Raw genomic sequence first — 20,083 nt, 5'->3', positions numbered from 1 at the left:
GGGAAAAGTAAAGGCGGTTGGTCGTTGTGCTGGCCACATGACACCCTCGTTAACCGTAGGCCGCAGAAACAAATGAACTTAACATTATCGCCCTATAGACCACAAGGTCTTAAAGGGGAACTAGGGTTTAATATGTATAAATAATTGACTTCTACTAGAAGACGATGTAGGGTATTTACGGCAATATGCTTTAGGTTAGTATTAGACTTTAAAGTGTATAAGATGTTGTTGCTTTTTTTTAAAATCACGAAGTTCAAATCGTTGCTTTTAAAGAGAATATTATAAAATATTAAAACAATTTACTGGCTTTCGGTGGCCCTTGCAGCCAAATTGGGTACCGGCCCACAAGGCGTTTGCCCGAATGCCCATAGATAGCCAGACCGCCCCTGCCCCTGTCAGGAACTCCCAAATCCATTTTAAACTTTCACGTACCCCCTGAATAGTAAAAAGATAAATTACGAACACTTTGCCTAGGGCGCCCTAGGGAACCGCTGAACTTGATATGATTTGTTTCGACATATTTGTTCGCTTGTTTTTTTTAAATAATGGACAGATAACTCCAATGAATATTGCAAAAATTTAACGGTTACTTCCTTTCGATTTGTAAGTAAATGATTGTTATGATTGTTTATACACGCAATGTAATAATTAGGTAGATCTACCTATAATTTACTAGATCTATGTTTACTATAAGATCTGGAAGATAGATCATGTCTAAATATATTCTAGATCTAGACTAGATTGACACATGATCAGGATTAGGCCATTAAATAATTATAATAATACTCGGCATCCTGATTGTGATGATGCCTGATATAGGCTGATCTGATCCTCTCCTCTGACAGCCTCTGTTTGTCACAGTTTGCGTACTCACAGTCACACTTTCACTCAGTTCACAGTGACAGTGTAGTCACACTTTCACTTTTAGTTTTACTAGTCACACTCACAGTGACTGAGTGTCACAGTGTCATCTACTATCATAGATTTAGATTCTTATACCTGAACACAGACTTTCTGGAACTATTTTTTTATTTGGTGAAGGATTAACTTACAAAAAATCTGAAAGCAGATTCTTATCTTATTATTATTATCTTAATATGATACAGATGTTATTTCAGAAAAGAAGATGATAATGTCCTAAGCGTCATGCATTTAGTCATGCATATTAACCAATGACCTAAATTCTGCCAAGTCACTGGTTTTCCTGGCTAGCTCAGTCAGGCAACTCATTCCATGCTCTAATAGCCCTAGCATATGGAACGAGGAATGTGCCTTTAATGTCTTCAACTAATGGACAATAAAAATATATGTGTTCCTATGTATTACTACTCATACAGTCAAGATTAGATTTTAAAATAAATAAATCTTCTTTCTCCTATGCTGAACGCAGTTTTTATGCTTTCCCCTTCATTGGACACTGAGCACCGTCGCTGAACACCACTATGTAATTGTATACATATATATATCATTTATAGTTTATTTATTTATATACCTATATAATCTATTTGTAGAAAGACAGAAATAAAACTATATAGATTATAGATCGATAAATTAATTATTATAATTTAATAAACGTGACATTTCCCACTACTGATACATGTATTCTCTCTCTCTCTCTTTTAATTTCCATCCATGGACCCTCTTCTTGTTTTCATAATTTGGATGTTCGTTTTGTTGCACCTTAATACCCTCCCCCATAGATGATTATAATTTTTCCCCCCCTTCCCTCCACTGCCTGTTTGATAATTTGTGACACTACACGCTTAGTGTACATACCTTACTCTCCTCGCTGCCAGCTCATCTGGTGGGATCACCTGCAGTAAGCATGATCTCTGGCTTCAAATTAGCTACCCGCACTTTTTAAAATTTCATTCATAAATTATATATTCTAGATACTTCGATCTAGGTCATGTTTATTCTTTGAACAAATCATAGATTTATTAATCCCAATAATATTTCTTACTATGATTTTGCTGTCCAAGGAAGGAGAATGAGTTAAATTCATTATTATTCATTTGGACACCTCCTTTTTTAATTTTCTCTAACAGCTAACAGTATAAAAATGTAATTGGAATGTCTTTCTAAAGATCTTTGGAAGCTTATTTTGATATGCCCATCAGCCTATGATCAAACAGGCTCATAATATAGCCTTCTTCCCTTATATGGGTATGAATTGCCGGGGGAGGTTAAAACAATAGCTTTACATACATGGTTACTGAGAATCTAAAAAACTGCCATCTGCTTTGGAAAACAGAACAAAAATACATGAACTTATTGCGCAGTCCCGAAACGTCAATTTTTGCTCCAAACATAAAAACAAATGAATTACAAACAAAAAAAGCGACATGTTCAGCGAAGTAGAATTTGATGGGGTGTCCCAAATATAAGAGCTTACTCTTGATCTAGAGCAAACACAAAATAGAGCAGTGAGATTTGTTACTCACTGGCAAATCATGAGATTGTACTAGACTCTAGAGAAATCACACAATATACAATAATAGTATTATATAGACCTTTTACTAATGTTTATCTATAATCTAATTATACTAATTATTTATTTTAACTATCTATTTAGATTGTGTCAGCCCCTCCCTATTATGTTGGCTGATTTCAGTTGTGTGTGGATGGGGCGATATAATTTTATATAGATCTAGAATCTAAGAAATATAAATACCATAGTTGGCATAGTAGCCAAGTCAATGACAAAACACTTCGAACTCACAGTTGACCGACATCGAATGAAATCCAAAATTAAGACTTGTTTTTAAACCTAAGTAAGATGCCTAATAATATAGTTGTAGACCTAGATTTAAATCAGTTAAATTTGTTTAAACTAGGTAGAATATATCTACTTTTACTAAACATTTTTGATCTATCAGTTTAAGAGTGAATTGAAGGGCACAATTAGCTTACTAATTTAATATTTTATTCTCGTATCTTCTTCTCTTTCTTATCTGATAATTACATCCTACGCGTCATGGAATGAGGAATGTGCCTTTATCTTTGTCTTTCTGAGTATTTTATTAGATTTTTTTTTGTATTTGAAGATTATGGTTCAGTGTTTTATGTATAATTGCTACTTTACTTCTGAGTCTTCTTTCCTGAAGGCTTTCTAAATTTAGTGATTTTACTAGAGGTGTTACACTAGTCAAATGTGAATATTCATTAGTTATGAATCTCAATGCTCTATTTTGTGTCTGTTCAAGTTTCTTAATATTTTCTTGAGTTGAGAGGTCCCTAACTGTGGATGCATATTCTATTATTGGCTTAACCAAGGTTAAATAACATTTTAGTTTTATGTTCTTATTTGATTTATAGAAATGGAGCTATACAAATGTATGCTTTGATTTTTTTATAGTTTTATCAATATGGGGAATAGTTTTTCATTTATTATAACAACTAGGTATTTTGCGTTTTTAGTCTGTGTTACTGGTATATTTAATATCCCCCTTATAGTGCCTCATCCTACCTTTTGCCATGTCAAATCATAGTGAGTTTATCAATATCATGAATGGAGCTATACAAATGTATGTCAAGATGGCTAAAGTGGCAGCTTTGGCGAATAAATTCATGCAAAAATGTTTTTGAAACCCAAATTAGAAGGTTAATTTGATTAAATATTGAAATGTATGTTCATGTTTAAAAGTAAAAAACTATCTTTGCCAAGAGTAGATTTATCATCTCCTTCAAAAGATGTTCTTTTCTGCACATGCGTGACGGTAGTGTCTAATGTAATAAGCATGTGATACCATAAATGGATCTATTAAAATGTATGTCGATACCGCTAAAATCGCAGATATAGCGAACAAATTTTTGTAAAAATGTTACTGAAACACAAATTTGAAGGTATTTTTTTATTAAATTATGAAATGAATGGACTATATTTTGTAAATTCATGTGTTAAAGAAAAAAAATATCTTTGCGAAGGGTATATCCTACACATGCGTGACTTTTCGGTCTTGACTCATTTAAAAATGACTATATGACAAAGATCCATGAAATTATAATACTATCAATGAGTTGAGCAAGTTTTTTTTTTGTTGGTCTTCAGTTTGTTTTAGGGCTTATTTATATATGTTAGTTTTTCCCATTAGTATCCAAGAAAAATTTATGCCAAGTTTTATTAAGATTGATCAAATGGTTTTGATTTTTATTCGTGAGAAACATACATACATACTTATTACGCCTTACTTTCTGCTTTATATTTATAAAGAAGCGTCTTTTTCAAATATTATTTTTCGAAGACATTTTATTTTCCACTGGTGTCCCTCAAAACCTTAATCAAAATCATTTTATGAAGCAACAAATCAGTTGTATTTGCAATGTAGATAGGGTCTATGAATTCATATTAGTATATTTTTCAAAGGAAAAATTTTTCAAAAGGTTCTTAAAAATTAGACATTTTGCGTGTGTAAAAAAACAGTCAAATATACAAAAAGCGTTTAACTATAGTTAGTTAACAAATAGAGGCATCAAATTAAATACCAGTGTTATAAAGGCAGGAGACGTACAGTCTTTCCAGTGATAATTCTAATTATTAGATAGAAAAAGAAAATAACTTATAAGATTGAACTGAAGATCAAAACACTTTTAAAATATTTATTTGGTTTATGTATATTTTACAGTAGGTGGTCATTTACACAAAGATAAAAATCTGAGAAGCAAGTGTTGTGCTTTACCATACTGACTCTTACCCCTCATTGACCTTATTTAACCAAGCAAAGGGATACATTTAAAAATATCTAGTTTTATTACCCAATGGTTAGGAGATTCAGATCTAGTTGAATTTTTATTTTTCTGTCTAACCATTACAGAGCTATAAAAATACAAACCTTAAAAATGTTATCAATTATTTGAAGTTTTGCAAGTCATTTCGTATTTCTAGATCTACATTTAGCTCTAGATCTGAGTAGCCTTGGAATTCAGTAAAACTTCTAATTTTTATAAATGTTGATGTGATGTTAAGTTCTAAGTAAATGATAGTTACAAAATTTATCCAAAACTTTTAATATTATTGTACAGAAATGCAAGAAAACAAAATATATTTTGCGCCATGTTCTTTAATTCAATATTTTTTTAATTTCTTTGATCCAGTGATTACAATTATCGATATGGATATCAATCCTGAAGAACTTTTAAGGCGAAGGCGAGACTTAACCTTAGAACAGTTGCGGCAAAGTCAGAGACAACTTGTGCGTGAAATACAAGATCGCTACAATGAACTAGGTATAGCAGTTGACCATTTACGATCTTACTTCAGTCATGATGATAGTGATGAAGATCATGACAACAGTTCTAGCACAAGTGAGTTTTTGTTTTTTAGACAGTAAAAAGTTAACATACACTGATTTGTAAGTAAATGATTGTTCGTTTGCAATATACCAAGTTATAATTAGGTAGATTTAGATCTATCCATAATTTACGCGGAAACATAAAATAATTATTAATTACATGTGTGTACATAAAAAATAAAATAGATATAGTTAATTGGCAAATAAGAAAACAATCTTAACTATTAATCAAATATGTGTATAAGAAAGGAAATAGTTAATTAAACATTAGGTAAACAAAGTTAACAAATTTAGACATTAAATACATTACTTTATATTATTAAGAAATCCTAGAATTGTGTAAAATTATTTTTAAAGCGTAATCTTTTATTGTTTAAATATTTAGAATTAAGCTTTTTTTTTTTTTGTATGTTCACATTACATTTATAATTTTCTTTGTTCACAAAACTTCATGTCTTGTTAGACAATTAAAAATTGAAAGAATTTCTCACTACATTTATATACTTTTATTTATTTATTTTCAATGCTAACAATCTTTTTATTTTAAAATCATTTTGTTCTAATTTTAAAATTTTAGGCTTTGTCCTAGGAGATAAGACATGCTCTCATGGGATTGTCCTATTTGTAATATAATGTCTCTTTTTTTCTTACAGAAATGAAATGTAAACAAAGAAACAAACAATGTTCCAAGTTCAATAAAATCGCCCGGCCATTGTCTTCAGAGACTCCTCGAATATTACGAGACAGAGAGTATGGACATTTAACAAGCTCTAAGCATGATAACAATATTTCAAAATTTTATTCAGACAATCTCAGAGACTTTGTTTCACAACATCTTCCATCAATTTTAAAAGAAAAAGAAATGAATCTTGGAACAATAAACAAAATTTTTGCTTCCAAGTGGTTAAATGATTCTCAAGTTGTTGTAGGAACCAAGTGTAATAAGGTACTGGTGTCTTTGACTTGTTTTTAGCCTTTTACGTTTTTTTCAATAAACAACTAGTGATAAAGGTCTTTGTCTACCTATGTAATAGTTCCCAGTAGAGGAAGAGACATCAGCACATAGTTTATGCTCTTGCCTTTCATTACTTATTTCTATTTAGTCACACAAAATCTATTTCAACATTTCAAATGAACTTTGCATGTAACTCTTGCTTGCAAATACTGGCTTGCTGCACCCACTATTACTTGCCCTAAAGAAACTGTCAAGATCAGGGATAAATTCAACTCTAACAGTAGAATGGTGGTATGTTATAATATGCTCAATGGGATTTACTTTGGAAACATTGACAGGGCCTTAAAAAACACGACACCAAGTGCACCTAAGAGACAATTGAAATCATGAAACTAAGCCTTTCTTTATTCATTTGAATAGCACACAACATAGGGGGTATCAACTGATCTCTTCATCACTGCCATACAACAGAGCAGTAACATGAACACCCAACTGCAAATTGAGAATAAACTTATTTTACATGCAAGGCAATTTCCACTTTCACAGGATCAACAACCAACACTTTTTTTTTTAATATGAGATTGAGAAAAACATTCTACTCTTTTCCCCATCTCTCTTTGACCTCCTCCCTATTTCATGCGCTTTTACACCAGTAGAGTTAATTATTTTTCTGTCTTGATAGTCAACAATTAGATCAGACAGATAAGTTAACTCTGTTTCCTCTGTTTGTAGATGATAAAGGCCTTGTGGCTTTTAATATTACTTTGGTCCAAAAGGTTTTCCTATGTTTATATGTTTATTGCACTTACTATTTTTCCTTATTGTATCCATTTTGACTCAAATAGTCATGTCATCCGTTTACAGGAAATTACAAGATAACAAAATAATGTAACATCACACTTTTGAGTGCACTTGTAAAGTAAAAAAAAAAAGAAAAAAAAGTTTGTGATCTTTAGGACAAATGATAGTCGATAGAATAGCATCTTATGACGCTGTCGGGTTTTATTCAGTAGGAGTTTTTCAGACTTCAGTTATTTTGTAGGGATAGTGATGACAAGGACATATTCCCTTTTATTGATACACTACGCTTGTGTTCTACTTGTTAAGTGATTTAAGTGTTACCTCAGCATTACCCTAGTTAATACTTTCAACAAACAGTTTCTTTGTTTATTATTATAATAATGGACTTCAAATTATTTTTACTGGTATGTATTGTAAAAATAGTTGATATTTTCAAATGCAGGAATTTGTTTTTGTGAAACTTTTACGAAGGTGTAGGGCCTACACATTTTTTCCTGACCAAATAATGTTAACTTTCAGTGCTGTGAAATTCTTATTTTTAAATTTAGTTAGAAGTAAAAAAAAAAAGCTGAAATTTTGTTTCAAATATGTATTTGTTCCTTCAACATCAGCTTTGTTACTGGAATAGGCTTTGTACATTTTTGTGCTGTCTTTCTTCAGTGACTCTATTTCTATTTGTTTCAGTTGATGGTGATGGATGTCAGAAACAACAACCTTGTTCACATTCAGTCTTTAAAAAGCACAAAGGAAAGCATTCCAGCAGAGTGCCCTTGTGGTATACATAGCATTGCCATTAACCCTTCAAGAACATTGTTAGCCACTGGTGCTCAAAACACAAATGACCTTGCAGTATATGAGTTACCTACCTTTGACCCATTATGTGTAGGGGAGGTAAGGATGTGATCACTAATAGTGCGCTTTGTTAAATTAAAATTTTGATTATCAAAAAGTTGAATTGACTTGTAAAAAAAATATTACTTGTTCAAATCTACAAGCATGCTATTGATTTGTATTTGATCTGACAGCAAGCTCACAAGGACTGGATCTTCGATATGGACTGGGTGGATGATGAACATGTAATAACAGGTGAAAAGATTTGTCAAATCAATTGCACCTATTTGAAATGGATATGACATGTTTACTTTGCATTGCATTTTCTAGTAAAATGAGAAAGCTTAGATCTTTTCTAGGAAACTGTCTTTCTAAATCTCTTTGGTCTTTTCATTAGTAATTCACCTTCTTCTGTTCAATTATGCAGGTTCACGAGACAGTTCTCTGGCATTATGGTGTGTGGATAGCCAAGGTCTTTCCACAGAGTCAGCAGGAGAGCCACACATGCATGGCCACAGAGTCATAGTCCCATTTACAGCTAAAATGTGTAATCAGGCACACAGAGTACGAGCCTTAACCCTGGGGAGAAAGCGAGGGGTGAGAAATGCTTCGTCTGACAATCAGTTTTGTTTTAAGTAGACTGTTGATCTAGATTTAAGTGTTCCTTGAATTTACTTTGAAGTAAGATTTGTAACTTTCAAGAATCAAGTAGTGTTCTTTTCCTGACTGATTTCTATCACATTATGAAAAATATTTAATATCTTGAAAATGTATATAAGTTTTGTTTCTAAAGGTAAAAATAAAATTTAACTTATATAAACTACAATGGAGGATAAAAACATCCAAAGTGCTAATAGTTCTTATTATGTAACACTTCGTTAAATCCATTGTATATTCAAATACTTTTAAAGTATTTCTAATTATATTTGCTTTGTTCTCCTGACCAGGTGATGGGTGTCTTGTCAATGAATGCTAAATTTCACTTCTGGGATATACAAACATTTCGCCAGGTTAGCACAAACATTAAAGACCTATCATACACTTTTGAAAAGTTACTTGCCCTACATTTTATTTTAGTGGTTTAACTTCCACGGCTGTATCACAAATATATAGTAGCTCTTCTTCTTCTTCTAGCCAGCTTTATTGCTGCTGAGCTGTGAGCTCTTTTGCAGACTGTGCCATGGAAAAAAAGTGTGCTGTTTTCTTCAGTTGTTCAGTACTGGATATGGTTAACAGTTTCAAAGGGGTGGGCGCAGTGTCTGCAAAGGGGGAGTTGTGTGTTTATTTTGTTCAGATGGTAATTTAATAGTGGTGTGTGTCCTGATCTTAGTTGGAAAATTGTAGATTGTTCTTTGCAGGGGAGGAAGTTAATACTGTCTAGTTTGTTAGGCGTAGTCATTTCTTTGTTCATGGCTCTGCTTGTTTTTCCTGATGCCCACTGGTTGAGCCACTCCTCTTTGTGATTGTTGACTAACATTAACCTTAGGGTGAGGTAGCTAACAGGTCTATCTGTTTTTTCCATAGATGAACCTGCCTTTGATAGCTTATCTGCCTTTTCATTTCCCATGATGCCAATGTGTCCAGGGATCCACTGTGTTGTGATATTGATATTTAATTTTGATATCATCTGATGGATTATCACAATTAGTGTTGTTAACTCTCTTGGGCTGTTTGAGGTGCTGCTGCTAAGTGCTTGCAGAGTAGATTGGGAGACAACAATATCTGATGGTGGTTGCACTCCTTCATATAATTTGTTTCCACTGTCTGTAGTGCTATGGTAATTGCTCAATTTCGGCTTGAAAGTTTGAGCAGTAATCGCCACAGAGTGCGCTTATCTCAAAGTGTTTATTTTTAGGGAAGACCAGGAAGGCACCAAGACCAGCATTGCGGGTGGCTTTGAAAGCCGATCCGTCTGTATATATATGGATAGCTGTTTTTTGATAGCTTTCAATTGTTTCAAGTGTGCCTACTTTGAGCTCCAGTGGATTTGATTCTTTTGTTAAGGTGTTATTTAGTAAATGTGTTTTGATGGTTGGTTGTTTATAGTATAGTCCGGACGTTATGTTGGAAAATCTGGTAATTTTTTCTGTGTTATTGGGTAGGTGGTGTTTTAGGGCTAGTTCGTCAGTGTCACGTACACTGTATCTAGATTTGGCAACAATCTATATTTAGCTTGTCGACAGGACTTGAGCTGGCTCGGGGAAAACCAGGCATGCATTTACTTTCAGTTTCAGAATGAACATGATTGGTTTCAAAATGTTAATTGTTGTATGTTGAGCTGCAATTATTGGTTGGTCTTGCAGAGTTGTTGATCACGTGATTATGCTCTATTGCCCGGGGAAGATCCTAAAGATTCTAAATTGCGTCAGTCTTGTTTTGGAACGTGTTAGTGATAACATCGGTCTTGTTTTGGAACGTGTTAGTGATACCATCAGTCTTGTTTTGGAATGTGTTTTGTATTAGAATTCAATTATATTATTGTGTAGATCAGTTATTTTATTCAAGTACATTTAACTATTGTAAATATTTGTGAATAGCTTTTTCAAGTTCTGAATTAAAGTAATTGTTTTAGACGAAGAGAAGTTTCTTTATTGAATATAGTAACATACTTAGATCGACTTAGCGATTGGCAGCTTCTAGATGATCCTCTTATCAACTGGCAACATACTGAATGATCGTATTATCAACTAGATCTAGCTACTTCTATACGATAATCTTATTAAAAAAAGATTTCAAGATCCTCGGCAATCACGATCATTGATAGTGCAATAGAGCTCAAGTATAATCGTAACATCTAGCACCCATTGATGATTGTGACAGTGGCACTATTAGTGATTGTGACAGTCAGTATGTTGGATCAGAGTCCTTTGCTTTTTTTTGGTTGTTTTTCCTATTTCTCTGTGTTAGTAATTTATTTGGATGATCGTCCTCCAACCTTCTGTATCTCTCAATAGCTTCTAATGCTGCTCTGTTGCGCCTTAACTTAAGAGAGTCAATATTGGAGTATATTTCACAGGCTGCTGTGGTGGTAGTTCTCATACCGCCACTTATTAGTTGCAAGGCTTGGTTTTGGATTGTATCTAATGATGATTGATCGGTTTTGTTGGCAGCTACTTGTATGGAGAGACAGTTATCCATTACAGATCTGACGTATCCAGTGTATAATTGTCTTAAGGTTTTCTTTTCAGCTCCCCAGGATGTTCCTGCTAGGTGTCTTATTATGTTTAATCTTTGTGATGCCTTTTCTTTTAAATCTGCCATAAAGTGTTTTAGAGACAGTCTTTGGTCTAGTTTTACACCAAGATATGTTGGATTTTATTCTTTATTTATTGTCTGTGAGTCTATTTTTAGGATGTAGTTTCTTTTTGCTGTTTTGTTGCTGTGGCTAAAGATTGAATAAACTGACTTTTCTTTGTCTATTTCCATTTTCCATAATTTTGAAAACGTGGTGATAGTTGTGAGGGCTCTATTTAGTTTGGATCTAGTCAGCACTGGATATTTCTCTGTAGTCGAAATTAAAAGGTCCACAGCATAAAGTGCCTTATTGACCGAAAAGAGGTCTGGGAGGTCATTCATGAAGATTAGAAAGAGAGTGCAGCTAAGTGCTGAACCTTGTGGTAGTCCTTCTTCCAAACTTTTTTTTACTAGAGATGGCACCTTCGAATAGGGTTTGGATGGTTCTGTTTTTTAAGAATGTCCTGATCCAGCTGTACATTTTTCCATGGATGCCCATTTTTTTCATCTTCACACTCTATCATAGGCTTGTTGCAAATCTATAAAAACTGCTGTAGTGTGCTTGTTTTCATGAAGCCCTTCTACTGTGTCCTGGATAAAACGAAAGAGGTGGTCTTCTGTTCTACTTTGCTTTCCTGAAGCCAGCTTGTGCATTGTGGAGTGAGCAATACTAGTATAGTAGCTCAAATGTGACCTTTTTATGGCACTTCAAGTTGACAGAGATATTATTCAAATTTTTATACTTTCTGATATCCTAATTATAAATGCTGATACTTGTTGCTATTAATTATTGCAAAGTATTATAACATGATGAAGTATGCTTAATTTGAAATTTCAGAGTAATCTTCTTAAACTCTTAGACAAAGTTTCTTGTTACTATCTTAGTATATATGCATAGAATATACATCGACAAAATATATTATTTGTAATACGTTTTTATTGGAAGTAAATTATTGTCTGTCATTTTATTTGTATGGAAATATAAAAATAATATTCTGTCTAATCTACAGTTAGAGTCTGTTGACTTGACATGGAAAAGAGAAAATGTCTGTACAGCCAGTTCAGAAGAAATGGGTTTATTTGCTGTAGGTTCTCAGGCTTATGTCACCTTGCTGGATCAAAGGTCAGGGGGAGAGGTCAAAAGTACATGGTTACAGATACCATCCAGACATGGGGAAAGAGGTAAGAAGGTCACCAATAATTTGAACTTTTCAATCAACCTTTTTTTTTTTAATTAGTTGAATGGAAAACAAGATTTTGTTTGACACTACAGCTTACGCAACCAACATTAAGATTTGAAAAGGCATGAACCCTTAAAGTATTACTTGAATACAACCTTGTAGAAAACTAGATAACATTATTGTTAACAAGCATAACAAGTGTTAATACATTCTTTGATCCTTTTAGGTATAAGGTCTTTGAGTTTCAATCAAAATATGATCACTATTGGAACTGGAGATGGACGAGTTCTTTTCTTTGACATGAGAATCTCCAAGTTTCTTTACAATATTGATAATGAGTACTGTGAGCTGCAAGCTGGCAATGGCTGGCTCGTAAGTTGTTTTTTTTTTTTTTTTTTTTTTTTTTTTAACAAAGCTTATATCACCTCTGTCTGTCTGTCTGATAAAAAGTTTGTACGTTATTTTTTCGCACCCAATCTCAGATTAAGCTGAAATTTTGCAGTTATTTCTTTTACCTGACAACACAAGAATCAATATAAAAAAAATGAACCCATTATTTAATTAACTATTGGTAATAATTTTTTTGTTTGGTATCATGGTTAAGGGAAAGAAAGTGTACTTCAGTCAAGTGGTGGTATAAGATGAATTAGAAATCTTAAATCAAGAAATAGCGCTAAACAAAAACAATTAGTAAAAATATTTCTAATTGCACAAATTTATTATTGTTGGTCTAGATCAATTACAAATTTAATTACATGACTGATCTAAACTAATTTATACAAATACGCTTTGTTTTTTAAAAAGTATTTGTATGTTTTCTTGTTTTACTTTTAACATTGTTTTATTGAGATGTGGAAAATGTTGCGCCAATGCCAATACTTTGTTTGAATGCCATATTTTCATTATCTTCGGATCACACTCTAAACTTGTGCTAAGTTAACCATAATTGATATGATAGATTTGTGTTTCTCACAAAAATTGTGCTTGCTCCTGATGAAATATTCTTTCCTAGATAAATAACAGCTTGAATATATTAATATATTAAGTAGTCCAAAGTTGTGTCTTAGGAATGTTGTTGCCCAATTAGTTTAACATTAAACTAGTAAAACAGATGTTGTGAGAGTACTTGTAGAAACTTTGAATTATACTTGCTGATCAAGTTACTCAGTTCACTTAGTTTCTAAATTGACATCTGTTGCTCAAAATTAATGCTAATTTAGTTTTGTTGGCATTCAAATTAATAAACTCCACTTGCCAATACCTTTCTAGGAGCTATTGAGACTACAGTTATACTCATGTACTAAATAACTAACAAGGGCATCGTTATTTTCTTTTCAGAGATATGATGCCAACTACAGAGAACACTTCAATCAATGCCAGTACCCCAACGCCATCTACACCCACTGCTACGATGAAAACAAAGTGAGGCTGTTTGCAGCTGGAGGGCCTCTACCTGCAGGTCTCTATGGAAATTATGCAGGATTATTTTACTAGTGCTACAGTTTTAAAATCCATTTTATTCAGTAAACTTTACAGTGTTGTTTCTCTTCATTTTTTTTTTTACCAGTATACAAATTTAGATTTTCTTTTTTTTTAAAGTGTTTTTCTGCTATCAGAACACATTTTTTATGCAGTTTATTTTAAGGTATACTGTTTTTGTCTATAATGAAATGTAATTTATTTTTTCTGCCAAAGTAAAACTGACTAGACTCTTAAAGAGAATTTTTATTTTTGTAATGTATTTAGTAAAAACTTTAGAGATTTAACAGGTTTTGAAAAAAATATTAAATTAGCTTTATTACTAAACTTCTGACATTTTAATTTATTTTTGAAGCTTAAATACATTTGTTAAACCCTATACTCATGCACTTTTGTAAGAATGTAATTTAGTTTGTACCAAAAGTTAATTTTGTTTGTTTCAAAGCTAGTCACAGTTGATCTGTGATCTTTCTTTTTATGAATTAAATTTTATTTATTGTAAACTATTTTCTAAGCGTTATTTGGTGTTTTAAAGTTTAAAAAAAAAAAGGGCAATAATTTTGTCTAGACTCTCATTTGTAGGGCACATGCCAATATTTCACAATCTTTGAGAAAATGACTTGATGATTCTACTATCTGTGATACTTTTGCTGGAAGTCCTACAATCATGTTAGCGAATAGCTAAACCTTTTTCTTCATGCTCAACCTATATTTAGAAAGTTATTTAAATTTCCTTCAAGACTTTTTGGGTACTATGTAATGGTAAATCAAGTTTCACCTAAATTTCTGGTTTGAAAGGATGTTATCTGACTAACACTAACTTTAAAGCTGGCTTGCTTCTTAGATGTTTTAAAACTTCAACTAAAAATCCCATCCTCAATGTAGTTTTGCAACCAAATGTTTTGCCAGTTATCTGCCATATAACCTGGGATAGAAGTCTATTAGATAAATGCAGACAATAAAAAGAATGTTTGTAGTTTCTAGTTATTTGAAATCTATGTAAGAGTAAGTTGTTGGTATATCCTGTGGTACTTTCCTATTTGTACACTGTGAATGTAAAGCAATGTTAAACAAAAGAGTTCTAGTTTCACTTCCAACTTTTTAGTTATTTCTGATGTGTGTGCTTCAAGTTTGTGTCACATCACATAGAAACTGTAGTTACAGGCATAGTCTAAAATGATCAACACTCTGTGTAGCTGATGGGCATTTTTTCTACCTATATAATTTTTACATACAAATTTGAAACATGTCAAATAGATACATTATAGGCAGGGCTGGATTGAAGAATGTGGAGGCCCATGGCAGGAGTTTTGGGAAGGGCCCTGGAATTTTTGTAAAGCTTTAATAAAGATCCACCTATGAATGACAATACTTTTTCTAAAAGCTTGCTAAACTTTAGAAGAAAAGAAGTTCTTGTAAATTTAATCTCACTTTAATTTGAAAAAAATATTTAACATGCATATTTTAGTTTAAAAAGTGTATTTTCTTTAGTTTGTAGAGTGTAAGGCCCTTGGTAGATGCACTGTTGTAAATCCTGAGCTGTCTTTATTATTACTCTTTGCCAGCAGTAAAATGTGAAAAAATAAGTTAGAAAAAAAATGTAGAATTTTGTGACCCGTCAAAATTCTGATACATTTTTATATCTTTTATGGGGGCCTCCTGAGCTATAATACTGTTTACCTTGTTTAAATCCTGCCCTGACTATATCCTACATTGATTAGTAAATTATGTGCTGTATACGTTGTATGTTATCACAGGTGTTATTAGATGTCAATTAATGAACATAATTATTGGCTTTATACATGTTCACAATTATTATGTCAATGACTACAGCTTTTGGTACTTTCATTTCAGTTGGTATTATATTTATAACATTGATTAAAAAACTGGCTAGTAGAGAGGACAAAAAGTAAACCTGTCAGCTTGTAAATAGTTTCCCTTGGGCAGACAAGATGGGCAATAAAATGTTATCTCCACATGCTGTGTATTAAATTTTTTTTTACCCACTAAAATGTCAATTATGTGTATTGATAAAGTTTTAAGCTGAGATGAAAGCCATGAAAAGCACTATCTACCTTTTGCTCCTACAGAGGCCCTAAGAAATAGATATGTAGAACTGGTACATGCTTTCTTTTCTTTAATCACAAAATGTAAATTAAACAGAATGTGCAATGTCTTGGATTCTTGTTTTAGTCCATGCCTAGTTTCCAGATGAACTTAATGCTTATTTCAATAGGTGTACCACTAAGTGAAATGAGAGCTATGATTCCTATAATATTAAGGCAAATAAAATCTATAAGTAAAGTCTAAATTTAAGAAAAAAAAAGGATTTTTTTTTAAACTTTTATCTTGAAGCTACAAAATGGTGTTAGAATTGTTTCTATCATGTATTTTTAGCGGCCCCCGAAAGAGGAAAAGATGCTATTAGTTTTGTGTGGAATGTCTGCCAATCCCGTTTAAATCCCGTAAACTAGAAAAGATAGAGAAAATCTGACACCATAATATTGTAGACCATTCAAAGTTCTGATGCATCGTCTATGTTTTTCTTTTCTGAAAGCGAAAAATCAAAATTTTTAAATTACTTATGCAAGCAGTTTTTTTTTCATAAAAATACACCACTTTTACAACTATTCACTATTAATAGTTACAAACACGAGAGGCTCTTTAGAAGGGGACAATGTTACAAAACATATTTTAAACATTTATGCAAATGGTTTTAGATTTTTTGTCAAAAAAATAATTTGTATTACAATTGTATTGCTAAGTTCTGTAAGTTCTGTCATACTAACTACACAAAAAAAGTTTTTCTTTTTTTTTAAAAGAGATAAAAATCTATTTAGTATGCATATAAGTTTGACATAATATAAAACAACAATTAATAAGTAGTTTTTTTATATTACCGCTGCCTGGTCGTGTGGTTTGCGCGCTGGACTGTCGTTTGAATTTATCGATGGTCCAGGGTTCAAACCCTGCCCACTCCCATCCACCGTTGTCCTGCGGGTGGTTTGGACTAGGAAGTAAACTATCTTCAACTCTGAAGGAACATCCGAAACATGTAAAACATTTTACAAACAAACTGCTGGGCATCTATGAAACACCACACTAAACTAAATGTTTTTTTCTTAAGGCTTTGAATAAGAGATTGACCCCGTTACAAAACAATTAGATCAATTAGATATGCATTATAAGACATAAATTAGGCCAGGTTGACATCTAACTTCACATTCACTTTCACCTATCCTTTGGTCTGCTGTACCGCTGGGGCACCACACAAGATTTGTCAACCTTCTTTCTCCATTCTTCTCTGTCATTTGTCTTTGATAAAAATTTTATTCTGATGTTCTTTCTGAAAATATTGAAACCTGCCTTTTTGCCTGCCTGGGTGGACCACTTCGGGGACTGATTTTGAGTTTGTGTTTCCACCCAAACTGTCTTTGTAACCTTTTTTAAGACATAACAATTTTACTACCATGAAAATGATTTTTATAGGATCCATTCTATTTCATTTCTTATCATTGTAATGGGATCCCTTCCTTCTGCTTAGAGTGTGTGAGTGTGTATGTTTGTGAACTGAATAACTTAACTTGTGGTGGCTGCAATCACAATCAATAAATACATTGAAAAATTCATTTGTTTTGTAACAAGAACAGGACTGTGTGATCTTCAATATCTGTTTCCATTTTTTATCCCACAATTTGAGAGAGAGAGAGAGAGATACTTCTTGAAGATCTTTTGACGTATGGGGCTAGGTGATTATAAGCTTTAGGCTGATAGTAATCTAGGGTGTCATGTGGCCAGCTCTATGAGCACCTTTCCCAATGTATGTCAGGATTCCATTAGAAATGGTGGACTCCGGGACGTCCTAAAACTCTTCAGTCTTTACCTTATACCTTAGAATTTTAAAAAAAATTCTTTTAGAAGATAGGATATCACATACCCATCAGAATCCACCCCTGCTCATTATCGTTAGAGTTTAATTTAGTAAAGGGCAGGAGACTTTTTATTTCTTATATACAACCAATTGAGAGCCCGCAGACTTGAAAAAGGCTCTAGTCTACGCTAGTCTACAGAGTGGTGACTGATCAATTCTAGCATTAGCTCAGCCTCGACTGCCACAGTTCTTACACCAGAGAAGCGTGCCCATACCAGCCAAAGCTCAGTGCTTCCCCCGAACTACAGCCAAGCTTTTCAACAGTTGAGCGTGCAGATGCGGGCCAGCGGAAGTCGGTGGCTCAAGAAAAGTTGCCCTTAGAAACATCCTTTGTAGGGTTATAACTTACTCCAGTTTCCAGAGGATGCCACGTTCTTAAAATTTTACAGAAATAAAAAAAAATATTTTTAAAAAGGGAAGGGCTACTTCCGGTCAAGGAGTTTCCAGATTCAAAGTTGCATAACTAGATTTAAACAAGGAACATGAAAGAAACAAAAATAATTTTGAAGCAAGTATACAGTATTCAAAGCCTTGGGGTGGGTCAGAGTCCTCGCACTCGTCAATTAGAATTTAGTAGCGGTGAAACTTTTAAATATGTTCATCACGACATGGCCTAAATTGTGCCGATGTGCCTAAACTCAAAACTCAAACTCAAATATGTTAATATTCAAACTTTGTAATAGCGCTAAAACATTGAATGTATAAATTAGCAGTCTAACATTGGAACTATTTGACTCCAATGAAGTATTACTATTACTTGATAGCGGTGAAAAGTTAACTCCATATACTAACGGTCAAACACTTCAACTGTATAATAGCTGTAGTACATTCAAACCATATAATTGCAGTGAAACATTCAAACTATGTTATAGCAGTGAAACATTCAAACTATGTTATAGCAGTGAAACATTCAAACTATGTTATAGCAGTGAAACATTCAAACTATGTTATAGCAGTGAAACATTCAAACTATGTTATAGCAGTGAAACATTCAAACTATGTTATAGCAGTGAAACATTCAAACTATCTTATAGCAGTGAAACATTCAAACTATGTTATAGCAGTGAAACATTCAAAGTATGTTATAGCAGTGAAACATTCAAACTATGTTATAGCAGTGAAACATTCAAACTATCTTATAGCAGTGAAACATTCAAACTATCTTATAGCGGTGAAACATTCAAACTATGTTATAGCAGTGAAACATTCAAAGTATGTTATAGCAGTGAAACATTCAAACTATGTTATAGCAGTGAAACATTCAAACTATCTTATAGCAGTGAAACATTCAAACTATGTTATAGCAGTGAAACATTCAAACTATCTTATAGCAGTGAAACATTCAAACTATGTTATAGCAGTGAAACATTCAAAGTATGTTATAGCAGTGAAACATTCAAACTATGTTATAGCAGTGAAACATTCAAACTATCTTATAGCAGTGAAACATTCAAACTATCTTATAGCGGTGAAACATTCAAACTATGTTATAGCAGTGAAACATTCAAACTATGTTATAGCAGTGAAACATTCAAAGTATGTTATAGCAGTGAAACATTCAAACTATGTTATAGCAGTGAAACATTCAAACTATGTTATAGCAATGAAACATTCAAACTATCTTATAGCAGTGAAACATTCAAACTATGTTATAGCAATGAAACATTCAAACTATCTTATAGCAGTGAAACATTCAAACTATGTTATAGCAGTGAAACATTCAAACTATGTTATAGCAGTGAAACATTCAAACTATGTTATAGCAGTGAAACATTCAAACTATGTTATAGCAGTGAAACATTCAAACTATCTTATAGCAGTGAAACATTCAAACTATGTTATAGCAGTGAAACATTCAAACTATGTTATAGCAATGAAACATTCAAACTATCTTATAGCAGTGAAACATTCAAACTATGTTATAGCAGTGAAACATTCAAACTATCTTATAGCAGTGAAACATTCAAACTATCTTATAGCAGTGAAACATTCAAACTATCTTATAGCAGTGAAACATTCAAACTATGTTATAGTGGTGAAACATTCAAACTATCTTATAGCAGTGAAACATTCAAACTATGTTATAGTGGTGAAACATTCAAACTATCTTATAGCAGTGAAACATTCAAACTATGTTATAGCGGTGAAACATTCAAACTATGTTATAGCAGTGAAACATTCAAACTATCTTATAGCAGTGAAACATTCAAACTATCTTATAGCAGTGAAACATTCAAACTATCTTATAGCAGTGAAACATTCAAACTATGTTATAGCAATGAAACATTCAAACTATGTTATAGCAGTGAAACATTCAAACTATGTTATAGCAGTGAAACATTCAAACTATGTTATAGCATTGAAACATTCAAACTATCTT

The 20,083-nt window shown here is 32.6% G+C and overlaps 1 protein-coding gene across 4 annotated transcripts; it reads left to right on the top strand.

The window, feature by feature from the left end:
* Positions 1–579: 579 nt before the first annotated feature.
* Positions 580–16,098, top strand: LOC106061772 (DDB1- and CUL4-associated factor 12-like). 4 transcript variants are annotated; one of them, XM_056026033.1, is made up of 10 exons: positions 580–603; positions 5,095–5,304; positions 5,945–6,237; positions 7,732–7,938; positions 8,073–8,133; positions 8,306–8,475; positions 8,826–8,888; positions 12,123–12,294; positions 12,520–12,665; positions 13,632–16,098. In XM_056026033.1, exons 2-10 carry the CDS (start codon positions 5,112–5,114, stop codon positions 13,785–13,787), a joined length of 1,461 nt encoding a protein of 486 aa, XP_055882008.1. In that variant the 5' UTR covers positions 580–603; positions 5,095–5,111; the 3' UTR covers positions 13,788–16,098. The 4 variants fall into 4 exon arrangements, with proteins under 4 accessions (XP_055882008.1, XP_055881999.1, XP_055882016.1 ...); XM_056026024.1 differs by lacking the exon at positions 580–603 and adding an exon at positions 609–652; XM_056026041.1 differs by lacking the exon at positions 580–603 and adding an exon at positions 621–641.
* The last annotated feature ends 3,985 nt before the right edge of the window (positions 16,099–20,083 follow it).

This window comes from Biomphalaria glabrata, chromosome 1 (genome assembly GCF_947242115.1).
Source record: "Biomphalaria glabrata chromosome 1, xgBioGlab47.1, whole genome shotgun sequence".
Lineage (NCBI taxonomy): Eukaryota > Metazoa > Mollusca > Gastropoda > Planorbidae > Biomphalaria > Biomphalaria glabrata.
This window is presented reverse-complemented; position numbering and strand designations above follow the sequence as displayed.